This window comes from Pocillopora damicornis, chromosome 9 (genome assembly GCF_964200805.1).
Source record: "Pocillopora damicornis chromosome 9, jaPocDami1.2, whole genome shotgun sequence".
Taxonomy (NCBI): Eukaryota; Metazoa; Cnidaria; class Anthozoa; order Scleractinia; family Pocilloporidae; genus Pocillopora; species Pocillopora damicornis.
The window spans coordinates 1,908,079-1,924,925 of record NC_142678.1 but is presented as its reverse complement, the minus strand read 5'-3'; the positions used below and the strand labels follow the sequence as shown (position 1 = coordinate 1,924,925).

Sequence of the window (16,847 nt, the reverse complement as noted above, 5' to 3'; positions counted from 1 at the left end):
CTAACAGCCATCAAAAGGCAATAAGCAAGGTTCGGACTATCTGTTTTTGTAGTAAATATTATTAAAGTTATTTTCGATATTAAGCCAAGGCTACACGAAGGGAGGCGCTCACCAGCGATAATTTGGCTTTGCCTTTGATTTTCTTCAATTTGCGTCGGTGAAATCTCTCAAAATTGTCACTGTTTGTGAAATTGCCGTGCCGATTATTTAAAACCTGAAAAAATAGGGGTTACCAAGGCAGTTTCCTCGCTATTTGCAATTTTGTGTTTTCTTCCTCTGTCTCAAATTTGGTCTTCTGATTTTTTGTTATCAACATGCAGTGAAGGAAGGGCACAAATTTGTTCAACGCTCCAGCAAATCTTGGGAAAACGCGATAAATCTGTTTGTTTTGCATGTCTCGTACTACGTCCGCGCCCAGATCTCACGCGGTCAAAAAACCCCATTTTAAGGGTCGGCAGAAGCTATTTTAATTTCCGACATAGCTTTTGATTGACAATTGCATGTTAACTGACGAACCTTTTTCAATTGTGCGCAAGGTTGTCTTAAGATTCGATTTTTTACTTTTTCATCCGTGGGTCAGTCAGTAATGATTTCTTTCAAATATTTGTGGACAGACTGTTACATGAAGTTCCTGATTATGAAGATTTAGTGTAAAGGAATGGTAACCGAAAACCCTTCACTGAATTTGTTCCTTTGTCCCTCAATCAAAACAAACTGAAACAATACAATGTCAATCCAGAGTCAATGAATATTTGAATATTTGACGTATTGAAAGACTATAGTTGTCGCAGTAATGATCCGGTTTTTACGCGAAATAGGTTTACAACAGGAAAAATTATACGGAAAGGCAAACTGTTACACGTACTATAAAAGAGCTGTTTTAGTGCTCAGGGCTATTATTCTTTGGTTGTACAAGAACAAGCCGGGCATTTTCTAGATACTTATTCGCGAGGTGAGGGGACAGTTGTTGCTTCGCCGGTTTTGTGTTTCCGCGTTGTTCTTTAGTAGACATAACTTTGACGAGTCAAATCTCTGATGTGACCAAACACTAAAGGCTTCGAGGGGTTTGGTTTAAGTTTTGTCCTTAAATTTTGTTTTTTCTTTTCCTTGAAGTACTGATAACTTACAAAGACAACGACAAACGATGCATAGGTTGATAATGACTGCACTTGCATTGTTTCTTCAGATCCTACACCTGGCGTTCTCCGCTAACCAGTCGGTAAGTAATTTTTTTTCTTGGTTACGTTTCTTGACGGAGTTCCAACACATCAAAGGCACTTGATAAATCACGAGTATTTATTTGATTAGGTTTATTCCATAATCATCCCATACGAACATAACGAGAGACTACCTTCGGTGAATTAATTTTTGTCGCCATGTAGTTGTTCAAAATCAGAAGCCGACACGATAGACGTCGAGAGCGACTGTTTTCCAGTCGATAAATAACTTTCAACGCTGAATGTTATTGCGAAGATAAAACCAAGTTATAATAATGCACCACGCTTCGTATGAACCCTGCAGTACCACGTCCCAAAGACTGTTCGTCTCAGTTTTCTTGGTAGTTTATACCCGAGATAATTTCTGGATATCCTGACATCTTTAACTTTACCTTGTCGGTAACCATACTCTTCATCCCTTACGTCACTATTAGGTAAATTGTCAACCAGCCTCCTGTTGCTCAGTGCATACGACTAGTTGTGCACCAGGGTTCCCTGGCATGCCTGGGCATAACGGAAGAGACGGTGCCAGAGGATCAAAGGGAGCACCTGGTAAAAAGGGACCTGCCGGCCCTGTAGGACTTAAGGGTGATCAAGGTCCCGCAGGAGCAACAGGGAAAAAAGGCTCCCAAGGAGACCAGGGCCCTGCTGGAGTAGTTCCTCAAAGGAACTGGAAACAATGCACGTGGAAGCCTCTGGAAGACGGCAGAGATTATGGGTTGATAAAGGTTTGTTTTCGTTATTTCTGTGGACATCTAAACGTTTTTGTTCGTTTACCGACTGTTGCAAACAAAATCAGCCAGTAGCGGATTAGTTCCACTTGTCGAAATTTATAAGACTGTAACTTAAAAAGAAAAAGAGACATCTTAATTCTGTGGGAAACGTAGAACTTTGATAAGGTGAAGGAAAGCTTTGATGAGTTCCAATAAAATAAGCCTAATGGAACACTCCGCTTTTACCTCATTATTGGCAATTAATTCCGTTTACCCCTGATGCGCATTTTTCACGCACGTCTCGCAAACGCACCCGAGCACCATAGAGTATCCACCAATAATAAATTAAGTTGAAATTTTACTCCTCGAAGAGTTCACAATTTGAAAAATCTGAAACAAACTAAGGAAGATAGGAACAAAAAGAAAAAAATTGGATAAGCGACAGGTTGTCTCACCAGGGGCTCAAGACCCAAGGCTATAAGCTTCTGGCGTCACATATTAGGCAACAAGAGAGTCTCACTAAAACAACAGTCTCCAATTTTAGACACAAGTGGCCGGTTTTATATAGAGTATATTTTTATAGAGTCCGATCAAAGACGCTTATGTCCGATATTAGATGCAAGTGTCCTAGTTTGGTGTACGTTTTCTTTTTATGCCGAAAACTTTACTGTCAAAAATTAAATTGTTCGTCTTCTTGACTTCCCGGCCTCTCTCCAAGCCCTTCCGCTTCCTCCTCATCCCATAACTTTTTCCACCAAGGAAGCTTGAGTCCGCGCATTTCCTCGTTGTGACACTGCTGTGCCCTGGCTATCACGGGCGCTGATCTTGAAGTAAAAGAGTCAAGAATGTCGGGAGTAACCTCATGAAGCTTTGGAGAAGCTGTAAAAATAATAACAAAATTAGTTCAAAGAAAAAGTTTACACTAAGTTGGAAGAGAAAAGTAGCTTTCAACTCATTCACCACCGCAATTCGTCCACTTGGTTCGTAAATAATTCTTAAAACAACAGACCACAAGAAATGCTTTCTTTAAGGCGATTCCAAACTTTTCTCCAATGTTCTCTACAGGCGCTGAAAAGTTCCCTTTATATACACATATCCATTGCCCAGTGACTGATTTCTAGGTATACTTTTTATTGTTTCGCTTTCTCTGAATCGCCGAAAAAAAAAGAGAAAAAAAGAAGAAGAATTTATTTTTCAGTCCCCAGTCACCTAAGAGCTGATCTGCCTCCACGTTCAGCCTGGCCAGCAACGCTTCCCTTCTCTGTTCACTCTTTCTTATCTTCATGTTAGACAACACGTGATTGGCAAGAAGTGAAAACGCCTGGTGAAAAAAAAATGGAAAGTTTAAACTGAATGTTTCTTTTTAAACTAAGAACGCCACACTCTCAATTAAAACCCGGAAATAAGTACTCGGGGCGAAAATGCCCAGCAATTACCAACAATAGTCCGCAAGTGGCAACTGACTTTATCTGGTACCCATATCCTACCTTTTAACTGTAACTGAAATGTAGCTCGGCCGTGAAAAATCTGGGTACGAGACTAATCTTGACCTTACACTTCACACACCCTACCCCTGAAGGTTTCTTTTCACCCTTTAACTCCTATAAGTGATCAAGAAAGAATTTCTCCTTACACTATCTTTACAATATCAACCAGATAAGTGATGAGAAAAAAGAAAAATATCAATTTGGGGATAATAAGTTGATCCAATATTAAATCCTCTGAGCAAACATTACAAGAATTGTATGGTTGACAGTAAGGAGAATTACAAATTTTATCTAGGAGTTAAGGGGTCAAAAATCGCGTCTATCCCTCCCATATTTCAAAACTTATTCTGTAAAGCAATCTTCTGTAGCACAATCCTCGCTTCAGGACACTTCAAACAAATTGAAAGTAACTCAAATGCACCAGCCAGCTTGAAGGCTTTACCCTCTGCATAGGATTAAAAAAAAGAGGTACTCTTTTTTTGCTAAGTACTAAAAGATTACCTTTACCTTTTCGTGAAGCTCTTTAAATTCCTCTTGGGTTCTGTGTTTTGCCTTAGAGAGACAGAGAGACAGAGAGACAAACAAACAAACAAACAAAAACAACCGTTGACATCAGCGGGCTTTAACGCACGTTGAGGGTACTTTGCGAAATATGAGTTTCTTTAACCACCCTAAATAGCTTGAAATCCTCCAATAATCCTTCTCCAGTGCAGAAAGTAACAAACAAAAACGAGAAAACTCAGTTCTGAATGGTCAAGGGTGGCGAAGAGTAACAAGGACCACAAATGACGAACTTAAAAGATGATGAATGACAAAATTTAAAGTTGCAAAACTTACTGGGAACCTCTGGCGACGCTCTGCGATCATGTTCTGTAGTTCGGCGCGTCTTGCGTCAGTCAAGCCAGGCACAACGGGATAAGGAGTTTTACGATCTGCTTTATGCTGTTGATATCGGCGAAACTAGGGTAAAAAATAGAAAAATTTATTAACAAAGGAAACTAAGTTCCAGAAACCAAATGATTTTCATCCTTGCCTTTAAAAATGAACAAAAGAGAACTGTAGTGGCCGCCTTTTGAGATTACAAAGAATAACCAGGGACGACGTCCCTTTTACTTTTTCCCGCCCAGGAATAACCAATCTTCGTATACTTTCTTTCTTTTTCTTTTTTTTTTTTTTTTTGGAACAGCCTCCTCCTTCTCACCCATCTTTTTCTCCTTTTCGCACGTCCCCCTCCAAATTTCACCATCTCTCCCAAAGTTTCCAAAGATAAAAATTCCCACGCTCACTTGTCGCTGGATGGTAACAGCTGCTCTCTCTCGAGTTACTTCCTCGTTCCGTTCACGATATTTCTTTCGCGCCACCATGCCGCGAAACGCCGCTTGTATTTTACTTGCTGCCTTCACTTGATTTTCTTCCATAAACAAGTTCACTTCTCTGGCAGGTACGCTTTCCAACATCTTCAGCTGTTTTTGCATGGACGATCTGAACTCGATGATTCTTTTCTGTTCCAGAGCCAATTTGCGTTCTTCCCGGCGCTTCCCCTTCTCCTTTGCTCGCTCCTTGTCCAAGCGGCGTTGTCTGAATTTTCGCTGAAGTAGAATGATTCCCAACTCCGCTTGTTTGAGGCGCTGACGCTGTCTGGAGCCGCGGTAAAATGCTTGGATAGCCGTGGCAGCGCGAGAGAGTCTCTAAGATCAAAAATCACATAGAAACTGTAACTTAACGGAAATCTTCAAAATTTATGTCACTCTAAAGTTTGTTCTGATCTTTTCATCAATGGAACAACTTATACCTCTGGAATGAAAAATCAGCGATATCGAATCGCAAAACTGCTGATACATCTGAAACTTAAGGCACTCAACGGTAGTACCCCTAAAATAAAGTAAAACCAAGCACAGGACAAAAAGATACCCAAAGAAATTGGAACCAACGACCTTACAATGCAAACTTACACTTAATAAACAATGCAAACTTACACTTAGTAAACCGTAACCCGGCGTTAAAAAACAATAACAATACCAACTGCTTTAAGAGTAATCGTAATTTTCATTTTTCAACTTGCGTACCATTTGCTCAGCTTGAGCAATCGAACCAGCCTCCAGTAAAGACACAAGTCTCTTCACATCATTATCAAACCCTCTCGCCTTCCACTTACTAAGATACGCCTTCAAACCCCTAAAAAGAAGATGGTTACTTGATATCTCTTTAGAATAATACAACGTTTATTGCTTGACACTGAGTCAGATGAATAATATTGAAAACTAGTACTAAATGCCTCACCTCGCTCGTTGGGTTCTAGATCACCAAGACCTTGGGGAGGGGAGGGAAGGGTTTGAAGACCTTTGGTTTTATGTATTGTATCAGTCATTGAATGGGTTTAAGGGAGGAGAAGGGCCTCTTTAAATTGGTGATCCCTCCTTTATTCTCATGATCTTAAGTTAGGGGTGTTATTGTAAGGAGAAATTAGAAGCAAGTCACTCCTACTCAGTGGTCACAGGGTTAAGTGCTTTACTGCAAGTTGTAGAGCCATTTCAAACTCACCTGTATCTTTTTGAGAGCAAAATTTCAAGGATTGGTGGGTGAACATCTGTTGCTGTCAAAATGAGGTGAATTGATGCCCTATACAAGTAAATGTTGCAAAACAATTTTGAGTATAAGAAAGCAAGAAGTGGATTCTGATACATGAACGTCTTTAAAATCCTTCATTTCACAACATAGAGTTGCCATAAATTGTAGATTGAATAAGAAAGATGGTAAATTGTAGATTGTGACTTTCTGTTAATAACTTTCTTCCTCAATACCAGGCCTTATGGTTAGTTTTATAAAATATGCAGTATGTTGACTGACAGTACTAATCATATCGATGCACTTTTATGTTCTGCCATCAGCGCATCTTTATTTCAACAATTATTGCTCCAACAAAAGGATGTTTTTCAATGCCGATCTGACTGGCTATTGTGCATTTGATAGCAGGTATCTTTGTTTACAGAATTCTGATTCTGCCAAATTTGATGTTGATGTTATTTGGACAAAGTCTTCTGCTAGCAAATAGCTTGAATGTCAGCCCTGCACGTGTACCAATGATTGTCACATTACCTGACTGCACAACAATTGAATGAAGGAGATAAGTTTCTGAAAAAAACTGGTGCTGAGCAGTTGGGAAATTTTATAAAAATTTGGTCTTCTTGACTGAGTTGATAATGTAAATTGGCCACCATAAAGAGTTTTGAAGGCTGACATTTTAAGCTTCACCCCAATGGAGCAAAGGGCTTGAGTGAAGGGCCCTGATAAAGGGCTATTTCTCAAAACAACAGCTTTAGAAACTCTTGGTGGCCAATTTACATTATCAACTCAGTTGTTAATGTCCAAACTGTCTTGACAGCACAACAGTCAGCCAGTAACAAAAGTAGACCTATTAGGGCACAACAATGCAGCCACAAGCAACAACAAACACCTTTAACAATGCCAGTTCTGTTTCACAATTCACCTTGCAACTGAAGATTCTTCAGAGGCTGATATCTTGAAAACAGTCTCATCCAAAATGCTGTAAAGGACATTTGGTTCAAGTTTTCCCATCAAAAACCTGACGAAACATTTTAGATGACGTAATATCAACTAAAAACAGTCTTGTTGACTATATGTCATTACTTAACCCTTTCAATCCCAAGATGTTTTTGGTAATTCTCCTTAATGTCTGCTGTAAAATTTTTAGGATGTCAGTTCAGAGAATTTGGTATTGGATCAACTAATAATCTCTAAACTGTTATTTTTTTCATTCCTGTCACTAGCCTGCTTACTACTGTGTTGATATTATGAGGAAACATTCTTTCTCAGTCACTCACGGGAGTTGAAGGGTCAAAATACATTGTCTCATAGCTGCACAGAAGATAAACAAACATGTAATTTAAAAAAAAGGTAACTGAATGAAACTCTCAGACCTGTTTGTTTTAAAAATATTTTCAAGAGTCATCAAAATAAAGAGAGATGTGTCAACATCTTCAGACATCAGAATCTGTACAAAGCGCTTGGATTGCAGCACTGCAAAGAAACAGAAATAGACTCACATTAGATTCACCCACATGCACACAAAATAAGGAAATTATGATCAGACAATGGAATGTCTATAATTTCTGTTTTCCAAGAACATCATTATACAAATGTACATGACTGTTGAAAGTTTCACTTTTCAGCAAAAGTTTCATGCCTTTCAATTGTAAGAAATCAAAAACAAACTTGTGGAAACAAACTTTCCCTTTGCTGATGTCTTGTAAGTGGAACTCATAAAGTGTTGCACCTAAAACAATTTCTTCACTCAAAAATACTTAATATTTAAAGAAGTCTATTCCAACTTTGAAAACGTATGATGTTTTAAAACAGATTTTTACCAAATTGGAGCAATTCTCATGTAATGACAGGTCACCTATAGCCTAGCTTTGTTGATCACAGTTTGGAAAACATTATAATCACATGTATACTTACTGATATGTATTGCATTAAATTCATAATTAGGACACTTTTTATATTTTTTTTATCTAGATCTTTTTTTTTTTTACAATTTTTAAATTAGTAGGGCCTAGATGAAAATTACTCTTTGAACCTCTGGTTTATCCTGCCTTTTAAATGAAGTGTTGTTGTTTTGTTTTGATAGGAAGTAGTCTATTAAATACATACACATGATTTGTACAAAATTAAGGCAAGTTGCATCAAATACCATTGAAAGTGAGGAAAACATGAAAACTGTAAAGCCACTCCATGGAAATCAGTGTTGTCCTAAAATTTTGAAAATGTTTCTGTTTTTCCGTCATCTATTTCAGGAAGAAGAGAACAAATCAGAGTAAATATTTATAATGTCTCAAGGATATCATAAGAAATCTAGATATTAAAAGCAGTTCCTGAAGTGTTTAAGTCAATAAAAAATATTTACATTTACACCCAGTCAGGTGAAGGGGCATGTCTAAATGACCTTGTGGGCCATTTCTACCAGAGTTTGTCAAATGTTCTTAAGAGACTTTTGGTGGCCAGCCTTTCCTGATGCTTTCAATTAAATCTTCTCTTTCAAGTCTAATAATAATAATAATAATAATAATAATAATAATAATAATAATAATAATAATAACTTTATTTAAGTGTCAGCGTATTTAGCACTGCTGTGCTAATTGGGGACACTGTAAATGAGGAAACAAATATCGTAAATGAACAGAAACTCGTTAAAAACCCCAACTGGTAGGAGGCAGACCAGTTAGCTATTTACAAAGTGTGCAGGAGTTGAATTCGGGGCCACCGAAGACAAATCAACATAGTGGCAGGGAGGAGGACTTGAACCCGGGACCTCTGGCTTACAAGTGCAGCGCCCTAACCACTAGGCCACGCTCGCCTCCACAAATAGTAAATTCCTTTGGGCATATAGGAAAATAAGGAAAAAGTCGTAATTTTTCTTAGTTCAAGACTGGTATTGAACATAATCATTAAGCTGGCAGTGCTTAAGAAACAAGAAGCCAGTGAAAATACTAGCTGATGGTGCACTGCCACTGTACAGAAATATCTTTGGTTTCATTATATTTCATTTCTAATTCTGACGTGGGGACATTTTGTATTCTATTCTCATCTTACCTTTCCCTACTAAATTTTCTAATGAATAAAATTTACTAATGAATACTCACCCATTGTCGAAAATTTAACGTGAATTAGGCTAAACATGACTAATCTACCAAAGTAGAACATCTTACCACTCTTGTTTTGACAACGAAGTCAAGCAACTTTGCAGCCAAAGACAAGATATTCTCAACAACATCAGGGAGAAATTTTTCTTCATACTCAGGCATGTCTGGAAGTTTGAGACCCACACAGCTCTGACATAAAATGGCTCCCAACTGGGTGGCAGTGTCCCATCCTCCTGCTATTGCAGCAAAGTCTTGCTTTAAAGCTTAAAAAATAAAATAAAAGTTGATATTTTGTTCAGAATAAAACTTGAATGGAAAGCACTAATCTTAACAATTTTTTTTCATCATTTCCAACCCTGTGAAATAATATTCCAGTAGAAAAATGGAATGTTAGAAGAGTAGCTCTTGCGAAGTGATCTCAATCTGGACACCAAAGTCTGATTTTGATAGATTTCAATGTACTTTACTCGTACCTAGGTTGCAAACTTGAATAACATCATAATTCCACAGATGATTCCTGAGAACTTCTCCCAAGCTACTTCTCGGAGGAGCCAAGTCGAGGATGTCTGACAGAAAAAATAATCACAATACATTAACTATCATAAGTTGCTTCTACCTCAACACTTTAGTGGGTAAGCTGAGGGGAAAAACTGTACTCTGAAAGCCTTGGAAATCAATAAGCCCTTCTGCAGCTAATTAGACTATTCATACAAGTTTCTCCATCAGTTCTTGGGAGACCAGGTCAGTTTTCAAATCTTCACCTTGTTCATAGAATATTCACGATAAGTAATTACTAATGACCTTACATTAATGTTTCAGAAAATTACGGATAATTTTCATCAGCTCTTGGGATTTCAGTTCAGTTTTAAACTTTCCACCTTGTTCACAGTCTGCTATGATGAATACTTAAGCTCAATACTTGCCTTGCAAATTGACTTAAGCTTAATTCGAATGATTACATTTGTTATGCATACAAATTGTTAGCCTAACTGATGTCAAACTGTTAGCCTAACTTATGAAAAAAATATTGAAAAGTGTACCTTTCAATTGTAACAGTAAAACAGGGACATTACTGTCGTCCGTTTCAGCTACTTCGGCTGCTAGATGCAAGGCTCGTTCGATAATTTGCTGTGTTCGTTCATCGCTTTCCATTGATTGAAAACTATTAATTTATCATTTACCAAAACAAAGAACTCTGTCTAAAAATTCTTTCAGCCTACTGATTTGACAGGCCATTTTATTTTGTCACCACTGCCACTGTTCTTGTCAACTTTTGGGTTATGGTTGAATGGGGCCAAAATATTGTGAATTGAATCGAGAAAATCTTCAAACTGACTTATTTCAAAATGGCCGCCTAATCAGCTTGGGCTTAGTAAGGTCGTGCCAATTGACCAATGACAGCAGCTGTAATTTGAAATTGCCATGGAACCTACCAATCAGAAGGTGCGTTATGAAACTAATTCGCGCGGGAAGGCCGTTGTTCCCGAAGTCCCTGGTTGAATTAAATAGCGAGGTACAGCGACTAACTGAAAAGTTCTGCGTACATATATACAAGATTGAAAATGGGAAAGAAGAAAACAGCATTGGAAGGGAAACAGCCAACTATAGAACAAGAGAGTGTTGATGAGGAGATATATGAAGTGGAAAAAGTAGTGGGCAAGCGTATACATCAGGGAAAGGTTGAATACCTTCTTAAATGGAAGGGATATTCTTCCAACGATAATACCTGGGAACCCGAGGACAGTTTAGACTGCTCAGAGTTACTTCAAGAATACGAAAAGAATAAGGAAAGACATGAGGCTAGGCTTGAGGCTACAGTAAAAAAGGAGAAAAAAGAGAAAAGGAAAGAAACCAGGTTTGTGAAATTTGTTTGGAATATTTACATGGTTTGTTCGCTCACGTTGCGAATGTGAGTATTTGTCTGTGATCTCAAAGGTTTAATTAATCTTCCAAAGTCATTACTGATTCCTCAGAAAACGAACACAGCAGAAGCTCTTGGAAGTAAGATGGTAAAATAATTGTTCATGTAATAATTAATGGAAATCTTTCTCGCCGTATCGTACATGTAGTCTTAACTTTCCGTATGCTTATGTAAGATTTTTTCCAACAGTCAAGTTACTTGCCTTTTGGTATCGCTTTCGCATATGGTGGGTTAGTTCTCCATGTCTTACACAGATATGCTGCATTTATCATCGAAGACAATTGGGGGGAATTAAACTGATTGTAAAAAATTTGTGATCTGTAAGTGCACTTAATGCCCCAAACCTATGGTGCATCTTGTGCTTGTAGTAACATTGGATTACGTCAGATTGGTACAGCTCAATAAATTGAGAGTTTGATGTGCATTTTTATTGAAGCCCAAAATGTTTACAGTGTAATCTTGATGTTACTTGTATACTCATCACCCTTTTTGGGTCAGATTTGGCATCAAGAGGTCGTTATTAAACATGTAAACACGAAATTACAGTGCTTTACTTATTAAAGAAAATAGGCCTCATGTATGCACAAGGTGTTATTATTATTTCTCATTTCGATGGTTGAGCATTAAGTGACCACAAATTTTCCCAAGGCTTTAAATTAATTATTGTTTTTTGGTGTTGTTTACACCTCATTGTATTGTGTGTTTTTTTCTTCACAATTTATACTGTTAACCCATCAGACCCTAACATGAATACTCTTATTATATGGATGTGAGTGTTTTACAAACAACCAAAACATTCATACAATCAATACAACCATTACATCCGCAAATGGAGTGGTCTGTCTTTCATATGTAACACAAATGGGAATATTGAGCAACAAAGTCACAATTCCCTGCCTTTTCAAACTTTGAGGAATGAACTTTGTTTGTGTGTTGTTTGGTATATTAAATAGCTGCAAGATTTGTTTTGGTAAGCAGTGAAGATGTAAATGCACTTCCCAAACAACTAGAGAACAAGAAAACCAAAATGGAATTCATTTTCATTGAAGATTTTCAATGAATTCTTGAAAGTTGCAACAAAATTTCAGTTCTGTGTATGCTGAATAACCTTCAAAGGTTCATAGTGAAAAGAGGCTAAAAATGAAAGTATGTATATGTAATAATTCAAGTCAGAGACAGTAATAAAATGCTCATTAAGCCCATTTAACCGGTTCACACAGGGCAGGAAATTGATTTTTTTTTCTGATAGCCACTTGGCTCCTAAATTCTTTGACGTAGTAACCAATTCAAAAAAAGTTGGTCACCATTTTCAAAGACAAACAAAACCTTTTTTTATGCTGTCAGTGGTCCAGATAGACCCTCCAAAATTAAGTTAGTGAAAAGATCTTTAATGTGTTACAAAGTGGACACTAGGATGGATGATATACAATGTTCAAGCTCACCTAAATCCAAGATGGTGTCTAGTTATTTATCGAGGTACATGTGCTGTGTTTTGGAAACAAACTTAACAAGGAAGTTTGCTGCCGATTTATCTTTGCAAATCTTTTTAATTTACTATATCCATTGGTAAAGTTATGATGAAACATTCTAGTTGCCAATTTGGCAACTAATTTTCAGGATTGGGTTGCAAAAGTGAAAAATTTAGTCACATTGGTGCCTGTGTTTAGGTGCGATTTCACACCTTGTCCCATGTATTTTGGCCTAACTGACCTTATTATAATTTGGGCAACAGATATTTTGTTTGTATTGTTATCCAGTGATTGTATTAAAGCCAGCTTTTCAGTTTGTACCCTGTATATTTATTGTCCATATAATAAAAAGAAAATTATGCGTTAACCCAACGATGTGAATTTTGTGTTATCATGGCACAAATAATATCTCACTCATGAGATATTATTCTTGCTACTTGAAAATTAAGTTAATATCTTCTTGCCACCATGTAATATCCTCTTTATATTCTCCACACTGTTCTCTATACATTTCTTAAGGTGTTGACAAGGAGAATTTGTTTAACAACCAAGAGCTTCTCCAGTTGATGATTATTTCATTTATGCTTGTGAATTTGATGGGAGATTTAGGGGGTGATATTGTTAGGAGAAAGGAGAAATAAAGGAGATGGGGAAGACCTGGGAGGGCATCAAGTTCATGGCAAGGGATCGCCAGATGTGGAGGGAACAGGTTGCTGCCCTACATGCCTGCTAGGCGTAAAGGGCATGAATGAATGATTGTTAGGAGAAATTAGATTGTAATCACTCAAAGGGGACAAGAGGTGGAAGAGGAAATGTTCTAGATTTTAACTAAAATTAATGTTGTTCTAACTCAACCTTCTTTCTTCAGTGAAATTAAGGCTGAAGGTAAAAACAAGAGGCGAAAACTTGCAGAAACAGTCGGTGGTAAGAAGGAAAAATCTTACCCACAAGCAAATGAGTCGAATGATGTCACTGAAGAGGAGCCTGGAAAAGAAGATGATGTAGATCCCCTTGCTGAAGGGTGGGAAGCTTCTGATATTCTTGGAGCCACAGATGTGGAAGGGAAGGTTCATTTCCTTATAAAATGGTAAGTTTGGGTTGACTTGTGATGGTAGCCTGCATTGTAGGCTTGTTCTTAGAGCAAGTTAACATTAGCTCACAGTTCTTTATTCAACCAACCATGTTTGATTTAGAGTTGGAATGAACAGTGGGGAAAGAGGACAGAGAAAGGCAAGAAGATGAGACACCCTTTGATTAGGTGTGCATCTCTGCATTTCTGGAAGTGAGCTTATAACCAATCAATAGTAGTTTATTTAAAAACTGGAGGCACTGTCTTCCAACAAAAACAAACACATGCAGAGCTAATGACGAAACAGTTTCTTTCAGGAAGGATAGAATTGGCTGAGAGAAAACCTCCTCTGCAGTTATCTTTACGCAGATATCTTCATAAAGAATATCTTGATGACCATGTTACAAATTAAGTAGACCAAAAGGTGCAAAATGATGATAAATGTTGACTTTTTTGTAATTTATTTTTCCAGGAAAGACACTGATAGAGCAGATTTGATACCATCCACTATTGCAAATAAAAGATGGCCACAGATAGTTATTAAGTTTTATGAAGACAGGGTAACATGGACCCAAACAAATGATAAGGAGGAAAATGGAGACAGCTGAGGGAGTTTTTACCCATCATCTTTTTATTTGGCAGCTTGATGTTTGTAAAAACTATCTGAAATCAGTTGCTGTATAGGCTTATCACTGTTCCACCTAATCTGCAACAAGACTATACAAATTGCATGGAAAGGTTTTTACGTCAAGTCAGAAGGACACATGAGGCACAAGTTTGTTTGCTTTGATGTTCTCAGCATCTGTTTTGTTTATTTTTGGATACTTTTTAACAACAACACAACAATAGCTAGTTCAGGGTTTATGATGTCAATGATACCTTTGAAAGTTAAGGAATTCTACATTATAATTTTCCAGGCCTTGAAAGTTGTGGTGTGTGCCATCTTTATCCCTGAAAATGACTGGAAATAATATATTTAAGAATGACAAGGAAAAAAATACCTTTATTTCCTAATTGATTCTATATTATTTTTGAGCCATTTCTCAATCTTATGTCAATGATAACAGCAAAGAGGACCAGGAAAGGGTCAAAGAAAAGCAGGGCATTTTATGATTTTAAAAGAAATACAACCTTGTACAATAGATCCTGTTTTTGAGATTAAGGAATATAAATGTAGCTTCGGATGGCAAGTGATGATAATAGGACTGAGTGGAGTTCAATTAAGTCTGTTACTGTACAAGTGAGTAGTGAAATTGGACAAGCAGGAAGTGAGAATCCAACTTGTTGTTAGAGTATTATTAAAGGCAATTGGATGAAACAAAGTCCTGTTACCAATTAATCAAAACTATAGCAAAATTTTAGACTCAAATTAATTTTTAATGTTATACATTTTCATGCAAAAAAACAACAGTTAACCTGGCGAAATGTGAGACAACAGAGCATGCATGTTGTTCATTTGTACAGCCATTACACGCACACTGTCCAATTACATAGACATGATGCATACATTGTCCAATTTCAAGCATGACTCGTTCACTGTCCTATTGGTGCTCAAATCTGGCTGGTGATAACCAATCATGGTAAATAATTTTGTTCTAGTTTTGATTATGTTAGAAATAACTACCATTTATTCTACTTGTTTTAACTCAAGGGATTGTGTGTACTTTGTAAGTAAAGACTTGTTTATTTTATGAGCCTATGTTATGCGCAATGTAGAAATAAAACAAGAAATAACATGTTAACCCTTAAACTCCAAGAAGTGATTAACATGTACCTCCCCTCCAAAAATCCATACATTATCCAACAAACAGTAATTAATGAGAATACTCAAACTGATCAGGTAGAAGTTGTTGTCTTGATCCAACCCTAAAGTCTTGTATCTAATTTACAGGGAATTTGTAACATCTAGAGGGTACAATTCACTAACAAATCTTAGGAGTTAACCATTTAACTCCCACATCAAATTCGTAAGTCTCCCTGTCAACCATACAATTATAATATTAGTTCAGTTTGGATCAATTAGTTATCCCCAAATTGATGTTTTTCTTTATTCTCATTACCTATCTGGTTGATGTTGTATAAATATTTTAAGGAAAAATTCTGTCTTGGTCACTCGTGGGAGTTAACCCTTTAACATCCATAAGGGGTTAAAATAGTATCTTTTACAATGACATGGTTTTGCAATCCAGTCATTTGTAAGCTTTTCTTTTTAAGACCCATTTGAAAAACCATCATCTTAGACTTGAAAATATCCATGTAACGATCCAAGGAAAAGCCAAATTCTTGCTAACAAGATGATGGAAATTTTGTTGGATCAATATCAGTATCTGTGCAACTGCCCACCTACCCCTCCCCTAACTTAACAACAGTCAATTGACAACAACTTAAAGTTAATGTTGGATTAGGGGAGGGGTAGGTGGGCAGTTGTTCAGATACTGATATTGATCCATTTTGTTAATGAAGAGGGAACAGCTTACAAAGTAGATGAGGCTGGCTTTTCTTGCCATAGTTACACATGACATGACTCATCTAACATCCTAGCACTTTAGGCAACATTAATTTGTTAATGTCATTTTGCTAGTTCTAATAAATTAAATTGTGTTTCTTTTTCTCATGGTCCTCAATGTGTTGTTTTTTTCCACAGTAGATTTAAAGGATGCAACCTTCCAGGGTTAAAAGATATGTTCTCATTGGAACTGTAAAAAGTTTCAACTTTCCATTTTTAAATCTGAAAAAGTAAATACAATGTCTTCCTCCGCAAACTTCAACATAGTTTTAGCCTTTTGACCTCAAAGAGTGACTGACATCTGAGTTCTTGTTACAGTTTCACCGCTGAATCAAATGTTAAAGTCACAAGAAGAAAGAAAGTGATCAACTTAGGAAGCACTTGACTGTTAAACAAATTCTCTTTGTCAGAAACTAAGGAAATTTACAGAGGACAGAATGGAGAATATGCATACTGCTGGTAGCAGAGATGGCTTCAACAGGAAAATGCCCAGCAACATTCGAATACATTAACAAATTAACTTGAGTAATTCTTACCTCTTTCAGTTGTAATCAGATTTATTACATACATCATGAGATTTACACTGAAGTCAGTTTTGTTTGTCTCTGATTGGATGAGCAATGTATTTTCACATTTGTTTGCTTTGTATGTTACAATGTAGATCTTGTCAGTGTAGATATTGGCAGAGTAGATCTCAGTAAGTATGAAACAAAAACATACCATGGAAAGTGTGCACAAACGACTGCGCTCACTCATTCCTTTTTTTGGTTGCCTCACAACCTATAAAAGTTGTCCGAGTGCACAT

The 16,847-nt window shown here is 37.1% G+C and overlaps 3 protein-coding genes across 4 annotated transcripts; 2 read left to right on the top strand and 1 right to left on the bottom strand.

Annotated features, from left to right (window-relative positions):
• The first annotated feature begins 819 nt into the window (after positions 1-819).
• LOC113680984 (uncharacterized) lies at positions 820-2,162 on the top strand. 2 transcript variants are annotated; one of them, XM_089181946.1, is made up of 3 exons: positions 820-952; positions 1,114-1,219; positions 1,652-2,162. In XM_089181946.1, exons 2-3 carry the CDS (start codon positions 1,145-1,147, stop codon positions 2,021-2,023), a joined length of 447 nt encoding a protein of 148 aa, XP_089038072.1. In that variant the 5' UTR covers positions 820-952; positions 1,114-1,144; the 3' UTR covers positions 2,024-2,162. The 2 variants fall into 2 exon arrangements, with proteins under 2 accessions (XP_089038072.1, XP_089038073.1); XM_089181947.1 differs by lacking the exon at positions 820-952 and having other exon boundaries at positions 1,052-1,219.
• A 109-nt stretch (positions 2,163-2,271) lies between these two features.
• LOC113681114 (IQ calmodulin-binding motif-containing protein 1) lies at positions 2,272-10,465 on the bottom strand. Its single transcript, XM_027198189.2, has 13 exons — positions 10,118-10,465; positions 9,551-9,643; positions 9,144-9,340; positions 8,129-8,222; positions 7,356-7,455; positions 6,905-7,000; positions 5,959-6,036; positions 5,484-5,592; positions 4,704-5,105; positions 4,255-4,377; positions 3,925-3,969; positions 3,140-3,251; positions 2,272-2,809 (listed from the first exon to the last, which is right to left on the bottom strand). Exons 1-13 carry the CDS (start codon positions 10,227-10,229, stop codon positions 2,601-2,603), a joined length of 1,770 nt encoding a protein of 589 aa, XP_027053990.2. The 5' UTR covers positions 10,230-10,465; the 3' UTR covers positions 2,272-2,600.
• Positions 10,466-10,534: 69 nt separating this feature from the next.
• Positions 10,535-15,286, top strand: LOC113681085 (chromobox protein homolog 5). The gene is made up of 3 exons (XM_027198153.2): positions 10,535-10,932; positions 13,336-13,554; positions 14,009-15,286. The coding sequence occupies exons 1-3, from the start codon at positions 10,640-10,642 to the stop codon at positions 14,142-14,144; spliced, it is 648 nt and encodes a 215-aa protein (XP_027053954.2). The 5' UTR covers positions 10,535-10,639; the 3' UTR covers positions 14,145-15,286.
• Positions 15,287-16,847: the final 1,561 nt, after the last annotated feature.

Bases quoted from the DNA above. Each gene is read 5' to 3' on its own strand.
- LOC113680984 (XM_089181946.1), top strand. From the start codon at position 1,145: ATGCATAGGTTGATAATGACTGCACTTGCATTGTTTCTTCAGATCCTA. The intron at 1,220-1,651 runs GTAAGTAATTTT...CGTCACTATTAG, and splicing joins CGTTCTCCGCTAACCAGTCG to GTAAATTGTCAACCAGCCTC.
- LOC113681114 (XM_027198189.2), bottom strand. From the start codon at position 10,229: ATGGAAAGCGATGAACGAACACAGCAAATTATCGAACGAGCCTTGCAT. The intron at 6,037-6,904 runs GTGAATTGTGAA...TTACTTGTATAG, and splicing joins GAAGAATCTTCAGTTGCAAG to GGCATCAATTCACCTCATTT. The intron at 3,252-3,924 runs GTAAAGGTAATC...TTTTTTCACCAG, and splicing joins TTAAAGAGCTTCACGAAAAG to GCGTTTTCACTTCTTGCCAA.
- LOC113681085 (XM_027198153.2), top strand. From the start codon at position 10,640: ATGGGAAAGAAGAAAACAGCATTGGAAGGGAAACAGCCAACTATAGAA. The intron at 10,933-13,335 runs GTTTGTGAAATT...TTCTTTCTTCAG, and splicing joins GAGAAAAGGAAAGAAACCAG to TGAAATTAAGGCTGAAGGTA. The intron at 13,555-14,008 runs GTAAGTTTGGGT...TTATTTTTCCAG, and splicing joins GTTCATTTCCTTATAAAATG to GAAAGACACTGATAGAGCAG.